This window comes from Onychomys torridus, chromosome 18, assembly GCF_903995425.1.
Source record: "Onychomys torridus chromosome 18, mOncTor1.1, whole genome shotgun sequence".
Taxonomy (NCBI): domain Eukaryota; kingdom Metazoa; phylum Chordata; class Mammalia; order Rodentia; family Cricetidae; genus Onychomys; species Onychomys torridus.
The window spans coordinates 10,312,010-10,339,329 of NC_050460.1; the positions used below are offsets into that span (position 1 = coordinate 10,312,010).

Sequence of the window (27,320 nt, forward strand, 5' to 3'; positions counted from 1 at the left end):
TAGCCACTTTGCTATGACACCTTGTTGGGGGATAGGACACACATGTATACAAGGGGAGGATGTAGGGAGGATGTAATCTTGATCTCTCCTTGTTGTGCCTGAAATAGCCTGTGCTGTAGCTCGAGGGCCCATCTTAAGCTTACACATTGGACCCCCACTTGCTCGGTGTAACCATGTTGGGAAGGGTTTGGGTGATAACAACTGAGCATCAATGAATGGATTAATAATGCCAGTCTCATTCACATGAGACTAGGATTAGTTACCACAGTGTGGGCTGTTATAGAGCATGCCACAAACTCATATCCTCTATGGGTTTGCTTTTGTTTTAAAGAAGAGTCTCACTATATAGATCTGAATGAATATAGGCCAGGAACTTGCTACGTAGACTAGGCTGGCTCAGACTCACAGAGATCCCCCTGCTTCTGCCTTCCAAACCCTGAGAATAAAGGTGTGCTCTCCCACACCTGGCTGCCTCATGTCCTCTGGGTGACACATTAACTGAGCAGGTGCTGACCTTAGGTTCTTAGACTTCCTAGCTTCCAGAACCACTAGCCGAAACAAACTTCTTTCTTTTTTATAAATCATCAAGTCCTGGGTGTTCTGTTTCAGCAACAGACAGTGATGCTAATGGCCTCTAATAATGACCTCTGTGATATTTTCAGCCCCATTATTGGACACAAGTCATTTATCCGCATGGGATCTGGGAGCCAAGAGAAACAGCCTCAAACTGCTGGCAAAGGATGCAGTTAATAATGTCCAAAAAAATCCATCCAGGTGGCAGATGCTCCAAGGACGCTATGCCAGTTGTCCTTGCAGAGGAGGGAACCCTGCACGTTGGCGACCTTGGCATTTGCTGTTGCACATGGCAGTGAATGGCTCCCATCTCTGTGTACTCTACACACTGGGTCAGGCTTTCTGAAAGGCAGGAGTGGTGTGAAAGAACAGAAGTTACCCAGGGCCCAAGCAGAACAGGCCCAAAGTGGGCAATACTCCATAACAGAAGAACATCTGGCCAAGGGGTGGAGCTTCACTCCCTGGAACCACCCAGCTGCATCACCCTGGGGAGGCCCATCTGTCTTCCCACAGCTCAGTCCTCTAGTCTGTGACATGGGGTGACTATAGCTCCAGGGCACTTGCAAAATAGTATGTGGTACATTTATGTGAGGCAGGAAGGCGAAGGCCATAGGTTACCCTGCACTTGAATGCTGTCAATCACCTTTGCTCATAATCACAAGAACCGCCCTCCTTTCCTGACTGTCTGAGGTCATTTCCTCTGTTTCCTTTGGGGCAGGTTCCACAAGGATGCCTTCCAAGGCCTAATTCCTGCTCCAGGCATCCCTTTTTTCCATCTTTGAGGTCATTCTTGCCCCTGACAATGACTTCCAGACCCTGGACTGTGAACCAGGGAGGGTGACTGAGTCTGGCCCTGACCTCCTCTCTGTACCCACTCTCTGCTGACGCTGACTCCAAGTGAAAGTTTGTGTCCTTGATGAAAACAAAAAAGTGGCTAGAATTTTCCTGGATTACCAACTCCAAGTAGGTGGAGCACAGAGCAGTTGAGCTGTGATCTCAACACATTTTATACCAAGGAGCTGCTTCGGTAGAGTGAAGACCAGGATGCAATATGGCTGAATGGGTAAAGTGCTTGTCAGGTAAACATGAGCACCTAACCTCCAGAACACATGTGGGCATGGTGGTACACACTTGTAATCTCAGTGTTGGGGAGGTAGACAGATGCATCCCCGAAACAACCAGCTTAGTTATGTGGTGAGTTCTGGGCCAGGTGAGATCCTGTCTTAATAAGCAAACAAACAAACAAACAAACAACCCAAAAGCAGAAAAGGTAGATGGTGCCTGAAGAGCAGTACTAGTGTTTGACTTCTGGCCTACACACACACACACACACACACACACACACACACACACTTACAGGATGATGTAAGTGAAGGATGATGAACACAGCCTTGGAATTACCTGGGTGTGTTCTCAGCAATTTATGTTCTCACCCTGGGACCCCAGTCTCCAGTTCTATAAAATCCAAGTCAGCCAGCCAGGGTCTTGGTGATTCTACAGGAAGATCTATTTGTTGATATGCAGAACAATTATCCAACATGTTCACCCGGGTGCCTGTTCACAGCTGAGTCAAGCTGGCAGCCCACAGGGTCCCTTGGGCTTTCGAGACTCCCTGCTGTGGTTACTAATAGCTTTCCAAGGCCTGACTTGAGCAGACTGACTGTGTGTATGATACTATGCTGCTGTGCTCCACAGCCTTGACTCCTTGATTCAGGCCTCCAGTGAGTGAATCGGGCACTCATAAATGCCATCCCTCTGTTCACCAGCCCATCCTGCACACCTACTGCTTCTCACAGTGGCTCTCTGAAGGTAGAATCATGGTCATTTCTAAGACCCCAAGGTCAAGTGGCTCACGGGTCCACCAGGAGAGGCTTTCTTCTGAGGCAGACCCCACACTCAACAGACAGTCATTTTCTCACGGAGAATGCTTATTAATCAAATCAGCTCCCATCTTTATCTGAGAACACAGTAAGTAGTGTGATCATTTCTTCTCGGGAACGTCCTGGTTTTAGCACAGAAGTCCCGTATCCCAGGACTCCTTCCATCCTTGACAAACCATTTTTCACTCTAATACCCATGGGTGACCAAGTGTGGTGTATATGAGAATCTGGGTTCTGGAATGGGTGACTCTGGATCAGACATTTCCATGACTATATAAAGAATATTGTTCCTAGAATTTGGCATTTAGGTGCCAGTGGCTCTTAAACTCACCTGTAGGTTAGAATTGGTAGATTTGTGGACTTTACCTCCCTTAGGGTAGAGTCACTCAATTGGGGTTGTGTTTTTAAAGTCCACAGTCACCCTAGAACCACCAGCACAAAGAGAGGACTGCAAGGCCATGTTCATCCTGCATCGCTACAGTGCTTGTTTTAGCCTCTCCCATTTCATCACTTCCTCTCCTTGTAGAAGACAAGGAAGTCACTTGGAAACAAAGAAACATCACCGACTGAAATTGGAGATGGTATCACTGCTGGGTGTAAAATCTCAAATAACATCGGAGAAGTACAGAAAGAGCTAACAGTCGCTTTGATGGTAATGCAAAAACTTGGGAATAATTCAAGCATCCCTCCCCAGAGGAGTGGGAAAATAAAGTATGGCAGTAAATACCTGTAACTGGAAAGAACAAATCAGCTAAAATGTACTGACATTGGAACAAAGTGAATGTGTGTGTGTGTGTGTGTGTGTGTGTGTGTGTGTGTGTGCATGTGCGTATATAGAGGCTACTATCATCGACTTCTCTCAGGACTTAGAAGTCTTCATTTTGATAAGGAGGCTGTCTCATAGCAGAGGATTCCAGGGTGCATCCTAATATCTGTAGTGGTAATAAAACTGGTAAGGCAGTACGGTAGCCTCTTGCCAGCTGAGAGAACATCTTTCTCTGCAGACCTCAGGATGCACAGAGAGATCCCAGCATTGGATCATGGTCTCTGCAATAAAGTCCTGCATTGCAACTCAGAACCCAACTCTTCTCAGTGCAGGCTTGTGCTTTGCTTTGCAGAAGGTGCAGAGCTGGGCACTGCATCTCATCCATCATTCCTTCCCTCCCGCTGTCCACAGGGAGCGAGGACTCCATTAGAAATGCAGGTGTGATGGGAAACCTCCATGTTCAAGCTTGTTCATTTTGTTTGGCGGTTCTAGGTTGCTGACAAAGGCTTAGTTTTAAGAAGGACCAAGAACTTACCTGGTCCTAGTTTGGCCACAGCATAAAGGAGGTCATAGTTGAGGACTGGTGTGGCATCACTGATGGGCTTCCAGCCAACAGGAGGAGATGAAGGGGGCGAGATGAGGAACTGTTTGGCAGGCTGTGGGGGTGCCAAATGCAGTTTGTCCCCATCTGTCTCAGGGGTCTGGACCTTTCAAATAGAGGAGAACGAGACACGTGATTTTTCCATGCCTTTAGTTGGGCAGGGCTTCACTGGTAGCCAGACTTCAGCAGCAATCACACCATGCGCTCATTTTCTGATTCAGTAGTTAAAACAGCAGTTTCTATCTTTTTGATGAGCACCAGGGTCACCTTGAGGGCCTCCTAAACACACTGCTGAACCCTGCATTATGCTGTATGCACTTCTGAGTGTGTACATGATGTTCTTCCTCAGGTACCATCTGTCCCCTTCCCATGTTTTGGTTTTGTTTGTTTGTTTCAATTGCAACTCTACTGAGCTCCTAACCCAGTGGTTCTCAACCTGTGGCTTGCAACCCCTTTTGGGGGTCATTTATGACCATTGGAAAACACAGAAGTCTACATTATAATTCATAACAACAGCAAAATTACAGTTATGGAGTAGCAATGGAAATAATTGTATGGTTGGGGGTCACCACACCATGAGGAACTAACTGTATTATAGGGTCGCAGCATTAGGAAGATTGAGAACCACTGCCTAACCCTTCCCATTGCCCTAAGGATAACTATGCATCCCTTAAATAAAGACTACCACTCTAGTCTCCTCCTACCCCCAATGGTGGTCAAGCTGTGTCTACTTCTTTGGACTTACCTAACTATTTTATGAGAATGGAACCACAGAACAGGTGAGCTTTCTTGTCTAGCTCCTATCACATTTTAAAGGCTCATTATTTGGTGATGGATTATCAATATTTCTTTTTACAGCTGAATAATATTCCTTTGTATGAACATACCACAGTCTCTCCATCCTTATCTATTGAATAACTTTAGGTTGTTCTCACTTTTACCTATTGTGAACAGTGCTGCTGTGAATATTGTTGCCTAAGTATTTGTTTGCGTTCCCTAGTTTTGTGCCTAGAAGAGTATTGCCGAGTCACATCATAACTCAATATCTTTTAATCAACCTAATCTATCTGCCATATACTGCACACACACACACACACACACACACACACACACACACAGAGTCTTTCGGTTTTGAGACAAGGTTTCACCGTGTAGCTCAGGCTGGCCTTGAATGCAAGGTCTTCCTGCCTCATACTATAACACACTGGGATTACAGGCATACACCATCACCACCGATCCTGATGCAGGTTTTAATAAATGGTGATCCGAGATTTGTCCTAGTCACACGAATTTGTAAGAGATGTAGAATTTTTGCAAGAGTCTGAGGCTGACACCTGGGATCTTTCCTCTGTGCCATGTTTGTGTGGTCCAAAGTTGGAATCCCACTCACAGATCATTTGAGGGGTGGTTGTTGCCTAGTGATGGATGAGGCCTTGATGGAGATAATGGATACTGACTGCCTAGTGTTGTGGACCTTATGAACCACCTCAAGAACTACTTGTCACTGTTTAGAATAGTGAGCATTTGGTTTTGCAAAGCATAAATTTAATTTTCATAGATTTATAACTCTTTGTCATAAATCTGAATCATTAGATAGTTTTAGTAGGTCATTAAATCTATTTAATTTAAATTTTAATCATAACCCTTTTTAGGAAGGTTAGGAGTCACTGTGGTGGGATTTTATTATAGCTCCTAGATAGAATTTATTGTGCCTTTACCAGAATCCTGGCACTGCTATACACAGTCTTCCATGTCATCATCAAGAAAGCTACATGGCTTGATGATGTCATCATTACATCTTAAAGACGAGGTTCTGTGACTTGTCTTGACGAAAGCTCAGCTTGGCAGCCCTTAGAGCCCTGTCCTCAGACACAGACACCGCTCTGTGACTCACCATCTGTGCCTAGTTCTTGTTTTAAAACTGTCACTCTGAGAATTCCATACATGTTCAAATGTATTTTGATCACATTTGCTGTTACTCCTTTACCCTGCCAACTTCATGCTCGTATGTTTTTACCCTGAGTCTAATTTGTGCTGTCCATATATGCTGTCCATGCACATGGGACCATCCACCGGAACATGCTCAACCTTCCAGAGGCCACACCCCTAAGGGAACTGCTTCCTCCTCTCCTAGCAGCCATGAACTGTCAAAAGCCCCTTAACTGGAGGTGGGGTCCCCCACCTCATGGTCCTCCTCACCCTCCATGCTGGAATGTTGACTGACTTATTATATCTTGTGCAGGTCTTACATGGCCACTGGATTTCTTCCTTAGTGAGCTAATTATAACAGCAAACCAATTCATGCCTGTGGCCAGAAGAAGGCATTGGATTCCCCAGGAACTGGGGTTACAGACAGCGCGAGGAATTAAACCCTAGTCCCCTAGAAGAGTAGTCAGTACTCTTAATTGCTGAACTATCTCTCCAGGTCCCCATTTGTATTTTAATTTATTGATTTTTAAATTAACAATGACTTTTTAAATTTTTATTTTATGTACATGAATGTTTTGCCCTAAGGGGTCAGAACAGGGCATCTGACGTCTGTGAGCCACTATGCAGGTGCTGAGAATCAAATCTGGTTTCTCTGCAAAAGCAGCAAGTGCTGTAAACCTCTGGACTGGAAGAGCAGGGCAAAAAGTTACCTGTGCAAAGTAGAGTTTTAGCTTCTTGCCTCGGAACTGGGTCTCATGAAGCTCTATCCGAGCACGGGCTGCAGATTTGGGGTGGCTGAAATTTATTCGGACACGTCGAAAACTCTTAAAGAGCTGGAACGTCACACATTCATCATAAGTCCGGAACAGTCCCTCAAATTTTTCCTGATGAAAACAAACAGAGAAAGAAATCTATTGCTCATGGGTCTTGTACAATGCCGTGTGACCAGAGCAGGCAACCTCGGTAGACTGTTGAAAACAGAAAGTTAAAACTGAAGGCACAGTGGTCAGACACAGCAGTTTCCTTAGCCTGGGTAGCCATGAGAAAGAGAAGCAAAGTTCTCCACACACCTACCCCAGCCTGCAGCCAACTTTGTTGTGGAATAGAAAAAATAAATAAATAAACCAATCAACTTTTATTGCATAAACCACTAAGGTTTTGCTTTTTTCTCCCTGAAGCACAACCAAGACTCCATAATACAGAGCAGCAGTTTAAAAAGTTTGATTTGATACACAATTTTAATACAGCTGAAAAACACCCACATGTATTCACTTGTTCTTTCCTTAGGTTTTTAGAAAGGTACAGACAGAGATGGGGGTCATTTTGTTCTGATGTGTGGTTGACTAAAGTTTAAATGAGATGTCAGCATAGACACAAGAGAACACCCAGAAGAGAGGGGTTAAAAAATAAATAAAAGGAAAAATCAGAGAACTAAATGTGTGTGTATAAAATTAACACCACCTATACAGTTCTTGCTAGCCTTAAACAAGAACTTATCACTAGAGAAACCAATGTATATTAAGCACTGTACATTTTAAATAGAGAAATGGGTCTTAAGAGAGTAATTTCTATAGTTAAAAAATCCTGATTTTTAAATCCCAATAGTCAACAGTATTTTGTCATAACAAGTAGAAGAGGAAATGCCTGAACAATGGATTCTATATGATTCATAGAATTTTGTGTGTGTGGTGTAAGTCTTCCAGTGGGTTGTGCAAAGGGCGGGGCCACAGGTTGACACTCAGTGTCTTTCTCAATCTCTCTCCAGCTTCGTTTGTGAAGCACAGTCTCTCAGTGAACAGTCTTTCAGCTAGGCTGGCTGGGCAATGAACTCCAGGATCCACCTGTCCCTGTCCCACCCAAGCATGGGGGGGTCACAGCTGCATGCCACCATCCCCATCTTTTAATTGGGTGCTGGAGAATCCATAGCTGGTATCTTACTTACTGAGCCATCTCTCCAGCCCGAGGCTCATGGAATTTTAACCTGATGGATGATGAATTTACCCTTTCCATCCTCACTGGCATCGTTTCACAATTTGATATTCCTAGCTCACTCAGTAAGTTAAGACCAGACGAAGTTCCTGGGACCCTGGCTACAGAGCCGCTCTTTAACTGTATGAATAATCACACTGCTACTGAATGGGGCGAAATATGTTTCAGCAAGCCAGGGAAGGATAGATAAAAAGACACTGGGCTAAAGTTGTGACCACAGGAGCGAGAATCAACATAGGACTTGGGGTTTGGAACCCATGAGTCCTGTGGCTTTTTAGACCATACCTCTGCAGTTAGGGAAGGCTTCCTGTCTCTATACAGAAGATTTCATCTTAGCCTTTCATGTACATGCCTGTGGTCTTTCCAAGCCCAGGCGACACCCTAGGCTGAGACCAAGCTCTTTCCATGCTTGACTCCCATGTCTGATGATGCTCTCTCTTATATGCCAATGGGTCATTTCATTCCAATAACCTAGAGTGTCCACTCAAGGCTTTGGGCTTGTTTTGCTTCTTAATTCTTACAGACATCTGATGGATTCCTTTTCCCTCTTTTCTGGCTTTGTTCTTTCTTCCTTTCCCTGAAAATAGCAAACCAAGCATCTTTCCTTGCCATAGGCAAAACAATGTTTCCTGCCCCCCCCCCCACCTCATCTTTCAAGTCTTAGGATAAGCCAGCTCCAAATCCTGAGCCTTTAGCTACCACTCTAAGGGGCTCATTAAGGAATTCCTTCTTGCAATCCTGTGTCTTTCTAGATAGGAATTCTGATAGTTATCATCTCCCCACCCCTCTCTCTGACTCTCTCTCTCTCTCTCTCTCTCTCTCTCTCTCTCTCTCTCTCTCTCTCACACACACACACACACACACACACACACACACACACACACACACACACAGTGCAAATGCTCTGAGCTGACTAAAACTTAAAACTCAGTCAGTGGTTTGATTAGTTATGTGAGTCCTCAGAAATGAGAGGGGTTAAATGTTAAAAACTCATTTTACACTTAGCATGTGTTTTAGGGCAAAATTCTTGAGTCCTGTCTCTGGGTCACTTATCTTCCCAGTAGGAAGGTTCCACCTCCCCATCTCCTCACCAGGTCTAAAAGCAAAAAGATAAGGCCTAGGGGAGGGCAGATTTTGTCCCCCAATAAGTTTCTTCTTCTTCTCCTTCTTCTTCCTCTCCTCCTCCTCTTCTTTTAATACCATGCTTTTTATCTTTAATACCATGCTTCTTATTTTTAATACCATGCTAATCAGTTTGAGCTGCCAACCTCAAGTACTCATGTTAGACGAAAGTAATCAAAGAGCTGGGCAAGAGCTCCAGGCTAATGGTCCTCTGTTTTGCCCATGTTGAAAGGCCTTGGCCAGCCAACAGTGCCAGCTTTGTTCTTTCTACTGATCTTCAATAGACGCTTCCATGCCGTTGTTGCCTAGACTTGGCTTCTAACGTAAATATCCTAGGTCATTTCTGTTACTGTGACAAAATATCCTGACAAAAGGCTAGGAAAATCAGGAAGTAAATGGTTTATTTGGATTATAACTCCAACTTACAGTCCATTATTTGGGGTTAGGTCAAAGTAGGAACCAAGCAGATAGTCACAGGCATCCACTCTCAAGAGCAGAGAAAAATGAACATACCCAAGCTATTTGCTTGTTTTTAATGATAGTTTTCACTCTTATATAGTCCAGGACCCAGCCTAGGGAATGGTGCCACCAAAGGAGCTCTTAACACCCTTACTTGGAGGTCCGGCTCATTCAGGGGCCAGGGTTTTTACTGGACCATGTGAGACTTTATGCCTAGATGTTAATAAACATCTTCCATGTGATTGGAAAACCCTCTCTACAAGTTTTCATGAGCTTGCAGTAGGGGTGCATTAGATCTAGCCAAGAATGAGGGGGCTTCCACTAGTGACATTATAAATATTCATATTTTGAAGCAATAAACAGCATATAAAACAATTTGGCTTGAGAAAAACACAAAATATTGAGCCCATCAATGTACCTATAGATAAAACAATTACATAGAAAGACCAGCTTCTGAGGGGTCTTCCACCTCCACCATGGCAAACCTAGTTCTGTGTTGATGCTCAGTGCCCATCAAGTACATAGTCAAATGTGGTCCTCCACTGGACAGTTTTCTCTACCTGACAGTTTTCTCTTCACATTTGGCTGTGAGGTTCCCCTCTAGCTTCTGGTCTGTGCTGTTCTATGGTGGCTCTCTCCAATGTTTGGTCTTAGGACTCTACACTCTCAGAAATTATTGAAGCGCCTAAAGAGATTTTATAGTGTAGATTTCCTCTCTTCATATTTATTCTATCAGAAATAAAACTGAAGTTTGAAAATATTTACTTGCAGATGCATTTCAAAGCAACAGTAATATGCCCATTATATGTTAGCATAACCTTATTATGGGAAATTTCTGTCTTCAGAAAAATGACAAGCTAGGGCCAGAAGATTGCCGTTGCTGTCTGTGATGCAAATCGTCTCACCCTGAATCTTCCTTCTCCTCCCAGTGCACTGGCTGCTGTGACTCAACAGTGTGAAGAAGTGTGGGGAAGTGTGGGAACAGCCTCTCAGGAATGTAGCTGTTCTTCCTTGATACGTCAATGCTTGACAAGTGGTCGCTTCCAAAGGTCATTGCAGCTCAGGGTCTGAAGTCACAACCAAATAGCACTTTAACCGTATTAAGGCTCATTGACCAAATTTTGCACTTTCAGTGGAGTTTACTTTTAACCCCCCGCATGATTTTGTAATAGTGGACACTGTCATTTGTAAAACAGCTTCCTTAAGTTATATGGCCTCACAAAGTGACAGTCTAATCACACAATATTAAAATGATAGTCAATAATATTGATTACCAAAAAGTCTGGTGGATAAATTTTTTTCCCAAATTAATTTTGGCTTTAAATCTTGTGGTTTATCATTGGCAACATACATAGAAGCTATTAAAAAAAATCGTGTGTGTGTGTGTGTGTGTGTGTGTGTAGGTGCTAGTAGAGGCCAGAAGATGGTATTGCATCACTTAGAGCTGGTGTTACAACTGTTGAACCACTTGAAATGGGCACTAGGAACCAAACTGGAGTCTTCTGCAAGAGCTGTACAAACTCTGAACTAGCCTTCAGCCAAGGAAGATTTCCTTTTTAAAAGTTAGCATTCAAAGTAACAACTTCGTTCCGGCATTTGCACACAGGTTATTATACTATGTTCTTCTTCATCCTTCCCACGGGGGCTTCACTCAAGCCAACCCTCCTTCCCCACCAGTGTCTTCCTCTACACCAAAGGTTCCCCTCTTTTCTCACATAGTACATGCCTTTCATTCCATGGAAAACACTGGATTTGGGGTTTCTATCTTTTGATAGAAACTTTTGATGGATTTGGCTTTTGTAAGTGCACCCCTGCAAACTTAGCTCTTTAATCAAGAATCTTAATGTAGGTTTTCTTTCTTTAATTTTGTGTAGTCTAAGAATTTCATACATTTATAATATATTGATCAGATTCACCCTCCAATTTATCCCTCATTTCTCCCCACTTGTGCCTCCCAACTTCATGTGCCTATCTTAAAAGATTTACTTGTATTTTACATGTATGATATTTAAGTTTATGAGCATGGTGCATGACGTATTGCGTGGTATCTTTAGAAGCTAGAAGAGGGTGAAAGGTGCCCCCGAACTGGAGTTACAAGTGGTTGTGAGGAACCATGTGGGTGCTGAGAACTGTACTTGGTTCCTTTGCAAGAGCAGCCAGTGCTCTTAACCACTGAGCCGTCTCTCCAGCCTTCATGTGCCCATTTGAAAAAAGAATCTACTGAATCCACTTAATGCTGCCTGTAGGTGTATAGATGTGGGGCCATCTACATAGCATGGGCAGCCTTCCAGAGACTGAATCCCTGAAAAAAAATAGACTCTCTCTCCTCCATCAGCCATCAGTTGCCAATAGCTCATTGGCTAGGAGTTGGACTTCATGACTCCTCCCCCAACCACGCTGGAGTTTTGGCTGAGAACAAGCTGCCCATACATTACAGGCTGCAAGTCTTCTTTAAGTTTCTTACTTCATATCTACAACCAGTATTTATGCACAGTTTGTGTCTCATGTTTGAAAGTTATTCAAACATATCTTATAAACACATGATAGGGTAAAAGAAGACCAGATAGAAGTTGAGTAAGGAAAAGAGATTGGGGTTGGGGAGGAGAAGAGCATGAATTTGAGTCTAGTGGACATGTTCAGTGAGGCTGAAGTTTCTCCTAGTCATGACCTCTGTTGTAGTTGGGCTGACACAGTACCTGCCATCTTTGTGAACACATACAGGGTAAAGAAACTCTCAGGCATTCTGTAGTTCACAGAGTCTCCAAGGCAAAGATGGGCCTGATCTTAAAACTAGGCCACTGGATCTGTCCAGGGTCCTTACAAAAGGACCATCATGATGTGAGGCGTGAGCAACATCCTTGTTACAGCGCACGACAGAATGGTGAAGGATGTGTTTCTGATCAAAACATCAACACAAACTCTTTCCTAAATCAACAGCCTTCCTCGGTATGCTCAGTAAAACTGAGGAGGCACCCAGAACCTTCTGCTGGATGGGTGCTGAAGAACTTAGGAGGATTTTAGGAAAAGGTATACAAAGCTGAAAGAGTTACACTAGCCTTAGTTACAGTCAGATAGACAGTGGATCAAGCCTAACTTCTGATGGTTCTCTCCCTAACTCCATCAAACATTTGAGGGAGAGTTGGAGTTATCACTGCTGGGGTGTAGATTTTTGTCTAAACAAAGGGAGTCACTTTAAGCCAGGTAGCTGTACCATTAGCCAGCTAGCAAAGCCCATGATAGCTACATAAAGACTGCCATTAATATGAAGGGAACACAAAGTTCCCAAGACAAAAATGTAGCAGATTTTCCTCATCACCCTAAAGGGCCAATGCTGTATTTGTGAGACAGCTGTGTGGGATGTTCAGGGGAGCCTTTAGCGTCGTGTGAAACCAGGCCATATTCCTTCCGTCGTTTTTCAGTGTTTTACTCTTAGGAACCCTATAGGCTTAAATTACCTTAATAAGAAACAACATCTCAAAACTCACAAGAGTTTCATCTGTCAGATAAAATCTAGAAACTGTCAAGCTATCACCTTTCCATAGCCAAATGGACCAGTCAAAGGAGAGTCCCATCTGTTGGGGTGATCCTGGCTGTGATGGGCCTCTCAGGAGGGCCTGCCATCAAGACTGCAACTGTGAAGGGGGTAACTAGCCTGCATGTGTGACTGCCAAGTCTGGATTTAACCCATCATGATTTCTTAGTCCCACCCATCTTATTACTAATGCATGCATTGTTCCATCTCTGGTCCTGGTGTTACCTAAATGCAAGATCATTATGAGCAGGACAGTTGCCATCTCCTGCACAGCTTGGTCCTAGAAACCTGACTGGGTTGACATAGGGACAGAGAAATGAGAGGCATTGAAGAAATGACAAATATACATACAGAAAAGCTGGGACCAGATGAGTTCTGCTGGCTCTGACGGAGGGCACTTACTATACAACCAAGAAGCTCAAAGTGTTTACTGTGTCCAGCATGAGGAGGAGGCACTATCTAGTCTTAGTTGGAGGTCTTTGTAGGGGAGCAGTTTCAGGCTGTAACATCCCCAAGGAGGAAGCTGTGGTCCATAGGATACTTTCTGTACATTGGTCCTAGCCAAAGGTCAACCATTCATCAGCACTCATACATGGACCAGAGGAAGGCTTTGCTATTTCTCTGAGCCTAACTTGGAGAAGGCTCTACCATTTCATTGGACTGAGGCACTGGGGTCCTTGACCCTCCATGTTCATAGCTTTGCTCTTGTCAACAACACACATCATTCCATCCAGTCTCTACAGGACAGTCTTAACTTTTCTTCACTGATAAAAGCAATGGGCAGACCACTTGTTGCAGGTCTGCTTTGAGAAAAGGGACGTCTCTGGGAAAGGTCTATAATTCTGTCTCATAAGGATGCAGGAGAAAAATTATAAACGAGGATCCCAGTCCTCTAAAGGATCCTCACTGTCCTAACTCCACACTGTTTCCCCATGAGCCTCTCTGAGCCCCGAACTTTATATGCCTGTGTGCATTCTGGCCGCCATCCCCAATGTGGTCACATAGCACCACCGGTTGAGATTGTGCCTGTAGGTTATTTTATTCAGAAAGCCTCCATTTCCTTTTTTCTACTGAGCTCTCACATGTTTAAAACCAGAAACAAACTAACAGAAAACCCAGAAACAAAAATGAAACAAAGCAAAGGATGCAAACAGATGTCCCCAAACATCCCAAGCCATTATCAGGAGTGATATGGTCTTTTGAACAAAGATGAGTTCAAAAATTTATGAGATAGGGAATCCCTCATTTAATCAAAATAATATAAAAGTTGGTATTAAAGTAAGGAGTTTTAATGAATTAGAACAAAGATTATAACTGCTGCAACTCTTGGGATAATACGAAACTGTGTGACCCCATTGTGTAGACTTCTGTGGGTCAGAGGCCAGTGTAATAGAGGGTCCCCAAGGAGGAAGCCTCATTCCTTTCCAGAAGTATGCCCAAGATGGTGTGTAGTGTGGAGTCTGCACAGAGGCCTGGAGTCCAGGCTCTCAGCCCAGCTAACCGAAGTTCCAGTGTCTGTGATATAAAGTAGAGGGAAACCCACTTACTCTTCTCTGCTCCCAGAGACTTCACCTCTGGTCACTAAAATGGGGTCCTCCCCATGAAGCAGTTCCCCAGTTCTCTGGACACCATTAGGCATTCTGCAATTTATAATGTCATTTACCTGGAGACAGTATCAGGTCACTGGTGAGGGACTCGGTTCTATGCCCAGTTCAAATGCCAATCACAAGACAAGGTTATGTGCTTCTGACCCAACAGTTCTGAACAGTCGGTTTCCACAAGCCGCTACTCAGCCTCCATCATATTTATACTTAGCCATTCATTATAAAAGATTCAACTTAGCAGCAGTCACACAGTGAAGAAGACAAGAGCAAGTTCATGAGAAGCCATACATAGCTTCCATGCTCCTAGGCATACACCCAGCCCTTCCACAAGAAGCTTCCAGAACTCTGACCTTTTGGGTTTATATGGAGGCCTTGCCTTCTTCATTGGCTATTGGTGATGAACTCCACCTTATCATAACTCTTCCTCTGGGAATTTACCCACCTTCTAATCACAGGTTGTCTCGACCACTCTCACCTGAGACTAACAAGGATCCCCAACTTTCTCATTGTCACACCAAAAGACAAATCACATCTGGCTACTTCAAGGACTCTAGCCACTTGGCCTAGGAACCAGGGATGAAGATATATAAATATGTTTCATTTCACGATCATTGTGTCAATCTTTTAGCTGTTCTTGATCATTACCCTAGGAGGTTTAATCACCAGATTGAGAGTAGAGAAACTTGAATCTCCCAGCATGAAGTTAGTCCATCCAGTCTTATTACCGGTACATCCAGTAGTAAGAATATGTCAGCCAATGAAACACAGTCTGGATGGCTGAGAATATACCCTCCTTGCTTGATCTTTGTCTTGGAACCTAGCAATCTAATTAGGAATATCAAGAGTCAGATAACTGAATGAAGACAGAAATCTTCAGGTGACGTCATATGCTTAGGACCCTTGTTGGTTCAGACTCTACATGGTGACAGGCTACTCTCTGGGTAAAAGTCTCCCATCACCTTAATCCAAGTTATTCTGGTGGGTCACACTGGATGGGTCCAGTCTGCCCAGGATGTGTGGTACTTGGTTGTACCTAGTGATCATCTATTTGTGAATATCTCTGAGTTTTTAGATCACACTGAATGTTCTGGTTAGTTATTGTTAACTTAATGCAAACTAGAGTTGTTTGGCAAGAAGGAACCTTATTAAGACTGCACTGGAGGTAGGCCTGTGGGGCATTTTCTTGATTAACTATCAATCTGAGAGGATGCAGCCAACTGTGGGCAGTGCTGCCCTTGTGTAGGTGGTCCTGGGATGTATAAAAAAGCCTTGGGGGTAAGCCTGTAAGCAGTATTCCTCTATGGTCTCTGCTTCAGTTCCTGCCTCCATGTTTCTGCTCTGAGTGCCTGCCCTGACTTTCCTTGGTGGTAGGCTATGCCCCAGGATGTATAAGCCAAATAAATCCTTTGCTTTCCAAGTTGCTATTGGTCATGGTCCTTATCACAGCAATAGGAAGCTAACTAGAACACCTGTGGCACCTATTACCCCATCAAAGGCATGCTTGACAGCATAGGAGTAGCAGGGAGGTAGTTTTCTACAGAATTAGGAGGAGGGCAGGCTAGACAAGCCCTCTGAGAGTCGATGTGAATGCTGCCCTCTGCAAATTGGCACACTGGGCCTGTGTTCCTGGTCACATGTTTCAAACAAAGGAAATATTTGACAGTCCTCTTACAGTGCCACATTCTGGTTATAGTATTGATAGCCGCCTTCCCTCCAGGCAGTTCTTCAGGGCCAGTGACAGCTTTGTCCTTCACTGGGACATCTATTCCTCTCCTCTGATCTGTATTGTGCAAGATCGTCTGTGGTCAGCATCAAGCCAATCAGATGTAGGCTCTAACTGTGCTCATGTAACTGACGGACTTCAATTTTACAGTCAAGTATTGATTTACCAATTAAATATAGATAACAAGAGGCATGATACAAATGTGTTAGGAGTACAGTGTTTGGAACTACACAACCTGGTTCAAATCCTGGTCCTACTCTGCCTGGACACACCAATGTCTCCATTCTCTTAGGTATAAGATGGGGAGGATAACAACATCCATCTCTCAGAGGTGTCCTGAGTATGAAGTAAATCAACATAATTAGGTTATCTGAAGTGCTGAGCACAGCATAAGTGTGTGAGCTATTCTTATTAATCTCTTATTAGAAGGTAGATCAACATTTTATTTCTTTGTCTATGTTTGACCTATTAGATGTAGCTGCATAAACCTTCCTATGACTAGATTCAGTTACATTTTTCCTCTCTGTATCTATCCTTGCTTCTGTTCATACACATATAAGACAGTAATTAACTATAAATACACTAACATGATTTTATTGGTGGTTATGTACTTAAAATGGAGGCCCCACTTAACCACAGACATTTCTTTCTTATCTGAAAGGCTTTACAAGTGTCAATAAGATGCCTGCTGGATAAAGACCCAAGCTCAATCCAGTCCCAGGTTATAAAACACAAGTCATGGTGGTGTGAATTTATTATGCCAGAGTTGAGATGGCAGAGATAGGAGGAACCCTGGGGCTCACTGGCCAGCCAGCCTATATTACCTGGCAAGTCACAGGCCAGCACAAACCCTGTCTTGGTCAATATGGTGATGATGCCTCAGGAACGGCACTCCAAGTGACACCCTATATTTCATTATTTCCTGGGTAGATGCTAAACCAAGTACTTTGCTGAGACCTATAAACTGCTACTTATCTGTCTCTACAAAATGTCCCCACCCTCCCAGTTCTTCACACCAGGAGTTCAATGTTCTGTCTCTTCCCATCCCTCACTCTGGCACTCAGCAGTCAACAGCCCCTGAAGTCTCTGGATTCCCCACTCTTCAGCCATCACTGCCCCGCTGCCTTTGGCTTGCTACCATTTCTGAGCTCACTGTAGCTGACCCTGACTATTCCAGGCCTGCTTTCAATTTGGACATTTTAAAAGCAATCTAGCATTAGATCACAGCTAGAGAGGACCTTGAAGAAAAAATTCCAATCATGTCCCTTCCTTCATAAAATCCTCCGGTGGCCCCCCATAGTTTTCAGAATGAAGCTCGGCTTAGCATTCAAGGCCATTCATAAGATGGCTGCCACAGAGCCCACTCATATCATACCCCACCTCTGCCTCATTCTGTTCCCTATATTCCAGTCAAACTCCACTTAACGGTCCCAAAGGAAGGCTCTTCTCTCTCCAGGCTTCCTTCTGCCTTGTTCCCTCTTCTGCTGGCCATTTTGTTTTAGGTAACTCTGAATTATGGAAGACCAGCTCAGCTTTCATGCCCGAGAAGCCTTTCCCAGTCCCACCCCAGTGGGAATTCCTCCCGCTGTGTTATCCCTAAGTTCAGTGAGTGAGGGCAAAGGCTCCCTCATTGTCTTGGACTTGAAGAGCAGGAAGGGGGTCACTGTCCTTCCTGTTTCCTTCTCTCCTTAGTTAAGTGTCACCTGTATGCCACACAGAAAATTTAGACTCCCAAGAGAGCTCACCTGGTAGTGAAGGGAGTGAGTTAGTATCGGGAGAGTAGCCTTCTGACCTGCATGCCGCATTTCGGAGTATTTGTTCTATTCATTAATCAGATCAATCCACATGAACTAAGCAAATGGATTACGATCCTCCATGTAAAGATATAAAGGGGAAGGCATGATTGAATCTGACATATTCTTAATCATATTCTCTTCTTCCGCCCAGCTTCAATTTCCACTTGCTCCGAGCCTTTCAAAAACTCAGATTCTCTTGTCAGACTACTGTTTCATTGTGTGTGTGTGTGTGTGTGTGTGTGTGTGTGTGTGTGTGTGTGTGTGTAGGTGTGTGTGTGTGTGTGTGTGTGTGTGTGTGTGTGTGTGTGTGTGTGTGTGTGTGTGCAGTGTTAAGAAATAGTGCAGGCAATCGACGGTATATAAAATATGTGTTTAATTTGATGCAGGCAAATGAGATTGTGTCTCCAGGCAGGAGGGCCACAGAATTGAAAGACATAAATTCTTATTAACCTGATCATCTCTTTAAAAATGGTGTTTTCTAGCTGATTTCCACCCACCATGAAACTGGAATGGCATTTGCATTATTTTAAGAGGCAGACATGGGCATTTTCAACAACAACTCAATCATTAAATCTAAAAATAAAGTAGAGGTTTTATGCTTGCCATTGTTTTTCGGCTGGCCCCTTTCTTTCTCTTCATTTCAGCGGGGTTCTAAGCCTCACTCCCCAGGCAGTGCCCTATTACACAACTGCACCGCTATTAAGCAGGTACAGAATTGAAGGAGATAGAAATGAACGAGAACTGAGCATCTGCTGCCAGCCAGCGCCTGCATGAGTCTCACATCTATTTTCCTAGCAAGATGCTTCTGGGAATACACACCATTTGCTTTCTAAGCTGCAGGTCAGGGGCCTGCTGATGCTTTCAGGCCTGCAGGCTTATTTGGGGAAATACATCTCTCAAGAACACCGCACTGGGATGCAGTTAGAAGGTGGGGAATGAGGGGCTGGACAGATGGCTTAGTGGTTAAGAGAGCCTGCTGCTCTAACAGAGGACCTGGGTTCGTTCCCAGAACCCACATTGGGCTAATCACAACCACCTGTAACTCCAGGTCTGGGGGATCTGATGCTCTCTTCTGGCCTCTGCAGGCACCTTCATGAATGAACGAACACACACACACACACACACACACACACACACACACACACACACACACACACCTTAAAAAAAAAAAAGTTAAGAACTGGAATTCCATAAACAAGTTCTTCCAGATTCTCAAGGAGGAGGTGAGGCCTGCTTCCCTATTGGTCTGTCAATAACTAATGAACACATGTTTAGGAAGTGTCATGTTGAATTAAAAGGCTAAATTCTAAGTAAGTTTCACATCACGTCCTTCTGAAGACAGGGAATTTGAAGTTTAATCCGTTCATTTTCCTACTTGGCATACGATCAAAGCGAGGTTGCAAATGCAGTGTGGAAGCCTTTTAGTTATTTCTTCCCATGAAATCGAAATGGCATTTGCGTTCTTGAAAGAGGCAGATGCCACTTCAGGACTCAGTCATTCACTCTAAAAGTGCCGCTTCTCGGGTTCTCCTTTTTTCCCATCAGCCATTTCCCTCCCCCGCCCCCTTCCTCCTATTTCACTCAGGCTCTGTGTCTCTCCTCCCAATCAGATGACACCAAACAGGAGGGGCCTGAATGAGAAAAACTGGATGCAAATTTCTCGTGTTTGACTTTCTTGAAATTCAAAGTTAAAATGAATGCCTTAGTCTCCCCCCAATTCAGGACATGAGATAGCTAAAGGAAATAAAGCCTTTCCAAACTGAGACCTAACAGTCAACCCCAGTGAAGGTTGAACCAGATTCTCAAAGCCAAACTATGGCCACAGCTAACACTGAGCATAATTGTGGATTTCCAGTCTCTACAATGACTAAATTTCCACTTGGGAATTTGTAAGACAGAAAATACATGCAGCTCAGACTACAGAATGTTTCTGCCCTCTCAAATCCCCTTCTATATATACTCATTTCCTCTTAGAGTGACCCCTAGAGACAGTTACAGAAACAGGGAGAAAGAAAGGGGTTAGAGGTAGAATGAATGCTTGTCCAAGGTGGCCAGCCTTAGCTATAGGCAGGAAATTCCTCACAAAGAATCTGGCTCCTGGCCTTTGAGTCTGAACACCCAGGCTAGCTCACCCATGGCAGGGGGTAATGGGACCTAACACAGCTTTTTTTCACCTCTTTGCTGCCTCTCATCTGAAAGGATAGGCACGGGCTTTGTCTTCAGACAGTTTTGCTGGGGCACATCTCTCAAGAAAACCTCTTGTGTAGTCCTAGGAGAAATGACAGGAAACCCGAAAGAAGCTGTGTCTATTAAAGGGAAGAGAATTGAGTTGATAAGCTTCAGGTAAATACCCAGGAGTGGCATAGCTGGCTCCCATGTTACTATTATTATTATTATTATTATTATTATTATTATTATTGTTGTTTTGACAACCTCCATACTGATTTCCACAGGCGTTTCCATGGTTTACATTCCCATCAGTAGCATCTAAGGGTCCTAAACACATAATTAAATGACAGAAAAACCCACAGAAATACATAAATAATGTAAGACATGAGAATTTTACGTGGGTGCCTTAGATTAGAAGCAACTGCACATCGATTGTGGTGAGGAAACCGCGTTTTTTCCTCAGGGTGCATGTGTGCCACATGTGTGTTCAATGATTTTTTTTCCAGACACTTGATTTAGGTCTCAGACCCTTGCCAGGCAAGTTAGACAGCTTGACTAAGAATTCCACAGAGAATTATTTCTCTTTGTGTGGCATAAATGAAAGTGTGGAGTGAGGCAGGGAAGCCGGAGAAACTGGGAACTCATAGCAACCACTATAATTAGAATTATTATATAATGCATTGTTCAAGCCAGGTCACTGAAGCTGGGGGTTCTATACATTATGCTGTGACCTCAGGAATGTCTTGGCACAGTGGTTTTATGGTCCCCAACTGACTGATCCTCTGAACCACTGATCTCTAAACTATGTTCTTTGGGTCCCTGGAGAGACCTAGCCATCCTCTGTACAGATGGGCAGGCTTCCTGGGCTAAGCTTACTATGCACCAGCCTCTCTACCAAAAGCTGCTTATTTCAAGGCTACTGAGTGACAGACTATGTTTCAATGGTGGCTGAAGTTCCTAGGTGGGCTAATGTAAGGATAGTGGTTATATTTTCAGCTGCAGAGTCTGGGGGCTTAGCACATCTCTTAGCTACTTCCCAAGAGCACAGAGGCATTGAATATTTTCACTTTTCAGGACTAGCAGGAACTACTAACAGCTACCAGACCTCCCTGAAGATGAGCTCTGTTCAACAGCTTCACAAAGGGTAGGGGAAGCTCAGTGCTTGGAAAGCAAGCATGAGGGCCTGTGCTCAACACTCAGAATCTATATAAAAATGTCAGGTATTGTGGGGCACACTTGTAATTCCAGTGCTTGGGAGGCAGAGACAGGAGGATCTTTGAGGCTTGTGGGCCCCAGATCCCAGTGAAAGACCCGATTTCAAAAAAAAAAAAAAAATAGTGACTGATGGCCTACACCCCTCCCCCCACACACATGTAAACCAGCATACACTGCAGAAAATATTTTTAAGGAAAGCACTATTTAAATTAAAAAAGAGAAAGGTTTACATCCTTCCAGTCCAGCCTGTCGACAAGAAGCTACCACCAGCAGCAGCAGCACCAGAAGCACCAGCATCTTCTCTATACCTTCAAATGCTGTCGGACGGGCATCATCTTGGGTCCCAAGCCCTGCAATTACTAATGAATTCACAACTTTCCTGTTCAAAGATTATTTGTATTCCATAAGTCTGAGGTTAAAAGATCTCATACTGGAGCATTTGACACTTGTAAGAGTTGACTCACATACTAAAAGTTCTTTTACAATAATGCTGCTGGCACTTGTGAGGATGGTCCTTGGGTGTCTGTCCGTGGCCTTCATCTTGGCATTAACGAGTGCCTTTGGTTGTGGTTAGTTACTCCAGTTAATGTCTTCATTTTTTTATATAATTTATTTCTTTATTTTCTGTGCATTGATGTTTTCCCTACATATAGATCTGTGTAAGGATGCCAGATCTCAGGGAACTAGAGTTATAGACAGTTGTGAGCTGCCATGTGGGTGCTGGGAATTGAACCCAGGTCCTCTGGATGAACAACCAGTGCTTTTAACCTCTGAGCCACCTCTCCAGCACTAATGTCTTCATTCTTATGACTGTTTGCACTTTACTGTCTGACTCTTACAGCAGCCCATTGGCTAGGTGGGACACTGTGTTAGAAGATCCCATGTCCGACACATGTGGCATACGATCTTATCTGCGCTGATGAGCCACATGCCAGCATGGCTTCAGGTAAGCCTAGGGCAATTCCTTTTGCTTCCTGACACTTCAGTGGCACATCTGAGGCTAGGCAGTGCATTCCTAAGAACAAATACTGCCCCCCAGACATGAAAATAAACATCGGTTTCCAAACCTCACTCAGCTTTCCTTGTTCCAGAGGTTAAGCTGCCCTTTGGCATTCCTTGGACCTCTCTGTGGCGAGATGATGTACCAATGACCCATTCCAAACCCTTGCCTGAAAGGTAACTAATACAAACCACAGATCAGAGCAGCCACACGGCCGACAGCAGAAATGATGCTAGACCTTGGGTGGGACTTGATGCTCAAATAGGACAAAACTCAGTCATCACAGCAGTGTCGAAAATCAAGGATCCTGGAGCTGGAAGGTGGCTCAGTGGTAAAGAGCATGGGCGGTCCCCTCAGAGGACCCGAGTTTGCCCTCCAGGACCCAGGGCTTTATGAATGCTAAGCCAGCAGTCCTTCCTTACTTTCAAATATCCTCCGCAGCAGGAATTTGGATTTTCTATTTCAGGAAGCACCATTTCCCTCACTTCACAGGGGTGCGCCTCGCCACTTGTCTCATTAAAGAATCACATCTGTCTCATTCCTACAGTGTCTGAAGCCTTTCCTATTTCTGTTGAAGACATCAGCCTCGGTCTCAATAACACCAAAAATGTGTCCATCCAGTTCCAGCTTATTCGAGTTATTCTACTAAATGTCCTCTTTAAGCTCTCTCCCACGTATTCCCCTGGCTCACATGTGGGCCACCACATAGGACATGTATAGGACAGTCACATGAGGTTTCCTTTTCATCTCAAGCTTGCGTGGTTCCCTCTGCCTCACGAGTCTTCCTTATCCCCTTCTTCCATGGACAACACTGTCATCTGTGTGGGGAGGGCAGGCGTTTTGAGTCATAGTCACTCCCAAAGGTGACAGGTAATAAGTATCTTGAGTCCTTAGATTGCCAAAGATGGATGTATCTCACCATCACACAAGAATGGCTTGATAAGAGAACCTGGTTTAATGAATGCTTTGATTTGGGGCCAATGAAATGGTTAAGTATATAACTCTGTTGCTCTGTAAGCCAGACACCCACAGTTCCATTCCAGAATCCCAATAAAAGTAAAAGAACTCCATAGTTTTCTTCTGATCTCCATGTGTGCTGTGACATTTGTATACCTGCCAAACACACACACACAAACACACACACACACACACACAATAATAATAATAATAATAATAATAATAATAATAATAATAATAATAAAGCACTACTTTATTCCAGAATCTGTGTATGCAAATATGCAAATTTGCAGAATCGTGCTTCTGGAGGTGGCAACTAGAACCTTGCATGTGTAAGACGAGGCAAGCACACTATCAATGACTCCATTCTCTCCTCAGAGTCTGTCTTTTTTTTTTTAAACAATTTTATTTATTTATTTATTTGTTTGTTTGTTTGTTTATTATGTATACAGTGTTCTGCCTGCACATATCCCTGCAGGCCAGAAGAGGGCACCAGATCTCATTACAGATGGTTGTGAGCCACCATGTGGTTGGTGGGAATTGAACTCAGGACCTTTGGAAGACCAAGCAGTGCTCTTAACCTCTGAGCCATCTCTCCAGCCCAAGTCTGTCATTTTCTAGCCAACTGTTTTATACCATGCCCTCTCCCATGAACCAACAGAAGCATGACTGTCACCTAATTTTGTCTTTGGGGGATCACAGCTATCCCCTGTGTTCTGAAGTTCAGCAATAGACATGTAGGGATATGTGTTTTTTTTTTTCTTTTAACCCCCATTCCTGTTTCCTGGAAAGCAGGTTAACAAACCACAGTTAATTCCAAGTTTTCTCCCTGCTTATGCAAATAAAGTTTTATTGAACCACATTTACTTTCATTTGTTACATATTAAAACTTTAGAAAACAATGCAGAGTCAAGACATGTGGCCCACTAAACCTAAAATATGTACCTAGATGGATCTTCTTTAAAAAACTCTGTGTGTGTGTGTGTGTGTGTGTGTGTGTGTGTGTGTGTGTGTGTACATGCACCTATGTGTACTTGCAGAGGTCAGAGCAGGATGCTGAATGTCCTAATCTATTCCTCTTCATCTTATTCCTCTGGGACAGGATTTCTCACTAGAACTGGAGCTCTTCTGGCAGCCAGCAAGTCCCAGGGTTCCTATTATCTCTCCCCCAAAATCCCAGAGTTGGGGCTATAGGCCCATACATAACCACACCCAGTTTTTTATCACAAATGCAGGGGATTTGAATTCAGGGCCTCATGTTTGCATATCAAGCATTCCTTCCCACTGAGCCATCTCCTCATCTGACCTTCCTGGTTCTTTTGGACCCCTTATGTAGAGCAACCAGGATATCTGATTGTCTTGAGGTACCTTTTCCTATATTTAAGGCTGCAGGTAGCTTTTCCATGTTGTTCCTGCTATTGTAGAGAGACTTCATTAGTGGCAAATCAAACTGTGGAGGTTAGAGTAAGAATGGCCCCCGCAGGCTCCCATATTTGGATGCTTTGTCATCAGGGTATGGCACAGGGTTTGAGAAGAATTAGGAAGTGTGGTCTTGTTGGAGGAAGAGGGTCACCAGGAGTGGGCTTGGAGGTTTCAAAGGCGCATGCTAGGCCCAGGTCTCTCTCTTTCTTGGCCGGATGGTCAGGATGTAGCTCTCAGCTACTGCTCCAGTGCCATGTTCCCCACCATGATGATAATGGATTAAGGCCCTGAAACTACAAGCAAGTCCCCAATTAAATGCTTTCCTTTATAAACATTGCCTCGGTCATGGCGTCTCTTCACAGTAAAAGAACAGTGAGTGAGACACAAACACTTTCTAAGTTTTCTAAGTTTGCTATTTCAAGCCAGAAGTGCATCATGGACTTCTTGTGGAGATTATATGAGGTTGAAATGCATAAAATTGCATTTCATGAAGGTCAAACACCATTGAATATTGGCAATTTTTTTTTTTCAGTTCAACCTGCAAAAAATAAGTAAAAGCACGGGGCACTAGGAAACAGAACTGGCAAACCGAGGAATTCTTCCACAATGCACTTCAAAGAGATAAAAATGAACAACGTTTGAAAAGGTGTTTTGTACAAAATTCATTTCTTCTTCAGTACCCAGGAAGGGAGCTCATAATTGCACACCAATTTTGATAATAATTGGGCACTTTACTGTAACAGGGGTGTTTGGCTGGTTTCTGGTGGCCTCACCAAGCACTGGTGTGCACATAGTGACTCAGAGACATAGGCATGAGGTTGTTAGGTCACAGACTGATGGAACCTAACACAGCAGAGAGCAGAAAAACCATCCTGCACTCTGTTTGCACAGGCCTTTGCTTTGCTGCATTTTCTCAAGGAATAGCGACCATGGCTGGGCTCCTAGGCATTTGGGGGAATCAGGTGGTGGGGGGATGCTGTTCCAAAATGTTGGCTGCGGGCAGCTCATGATTAAACTGCTTTCTCAACAACCCTCTAGTCCTAGGCTGCCATTTTGTACAGGGAGGAAATGAGATCAACAGACATTTAGACATGCTTTTTTTTTTTTTCCTTTCATAAAAATAAGAGTATCGGGTTCTCCATTTTTTTCCTACTGTTTCATCCATAGAAACAGATTTTTTAAAAATTTTTTCTATTCTTTGAGAATTTCATATATGTATACAATGAAATATGATCATATATATTCCCCTTCTCCCTTCACACTTTTCAACATAAACACACCCTCCTTCCAACTTCCTGTCATTTTCGTCATTGACAGTTCACCAAGTGCAATAGGTGATGTCCTTAAGTGCGCAGATGTGGGGCCATCAACTGAGGCACGGGACACTACCCAGTGGCCTCATCCCCAAAGAATGATTTTCTCTCCCTCAGCAAATACCAACTTCCGAGAGCTCCTCTGTAAGGAATGGGGCCTAGAAAGCACCTCCCTCAGCCATGTGGAAATTTTGACTGGCTTGATCTTGTTTGAGTAATTACAGCTGCTGTGCGCTCATGGGTGCAACAGCCAGGCCATGTCCAGAAGATGACTTTCCCAGCAGTCATGTTTTGGGTCCTTACTTCCGCTCATGACGGTGATGGTATCTTGGCATCAGGGTATCATGTAGTACTTCAGGGTTCATATACCGCTCATATGTAAGACGTCTACTCTTGGTACTGGCTACTTCACTGGTGTTCCTAACCCTCCTGGGTATGTAGGCAAAGGGTGGCTATCACTTTTCAGATACAGAAGAGTTAAGGAGCTATAAGCTAATTCCTCTACTGAGGTCAATCTTTACATTAAACTTTAGACAATTTAACACCCAAGTTACTTGTTCACAAGGAAATAGTGCAGCATTTCATAAATGCATGCCCCTGAATACAGGAAGAGATGCCAAGTGTGGTCATCAAGAGCTTAGGACCATTACAGTATTCTAAAGTCCCAAAGAGCCAGGAATCAACACCAAGTTAGCTGCATGCACTTTTCTTAAAAGGCAAAGGTCACTGACAGGCTGATCATGTCCATCCCCTCTGTAGAGAGTGTAAGAATTTTGCAGAAGTAATGAAAAATACAGTCACTATTTGCGTGTCTTTTTGTCACTGGGCAGCATCTGCCTCCAGTTAGCTCTGTAAAGGGCTGGCTGTATTAGATGCTGATTCAGTAGAGTGAACCCCGGCACAGAGCTTCCTCCACTTTGTGCGGCGAGAAACAGGAGTATCGCGGTGATGTGATCATTTACTTGCCAGCAGCCTGTTTGCTGCCGTCCTGGCCTGCGATTGACAGAACTTCACCTTCCTGGCCTGCGAGTGACACAGAACTTCATTCAGACAAGGAGGCATCCAGCCTGCAAACCTTTGATAACAGAAAAACATTTGCTGGGGGACTTCTTCGTTTTTTGAATACTAGCTGTAATTTTAAAGGGATGCATGGACTGCTGGAGCCTTTCACTAAAACCTAATCCACGTGGGCCACCTACTTCCTCAGTTGTGGAAGCAGAAAAAAAGAGGGCTGATTTTTTTGCCTTTCAGTTAAAAAGCTGTGGTCTAG

The 27,320-nt window shown here is 43.9% G+C and overlaps 1 protein-coding gene across 2 annotated transcripts in view; it reads right to left on the reverse strand.

Annotated features, from left to right (window-relative positions):
* The window catches only part of Rcan2 (regulator of calcineurin 2), a 240,321-nt gene that overhangs the window by 15,742 nt on the left and 197,259 nt on the right, over positions 1-27,320 (reverse strand). For both annotated transcript variants that reach the window (XM_036167625.1, XM_036167624.1), the window contains 2 exons: positions 6,460-6,633; positions 3,755-3,926 (listed from right to left, as the gene is read on the reverse strand). In XM_036167625.1, the coding sequence (XP_036023518.1) occupies positions 3,755-3,926; positions 6,460-6,633 (346 nt within the window). The remainder of the gene's footprint in view (positions 1-3,754; positions 3,927-6,459; positions 6,634-27,320) is intronic.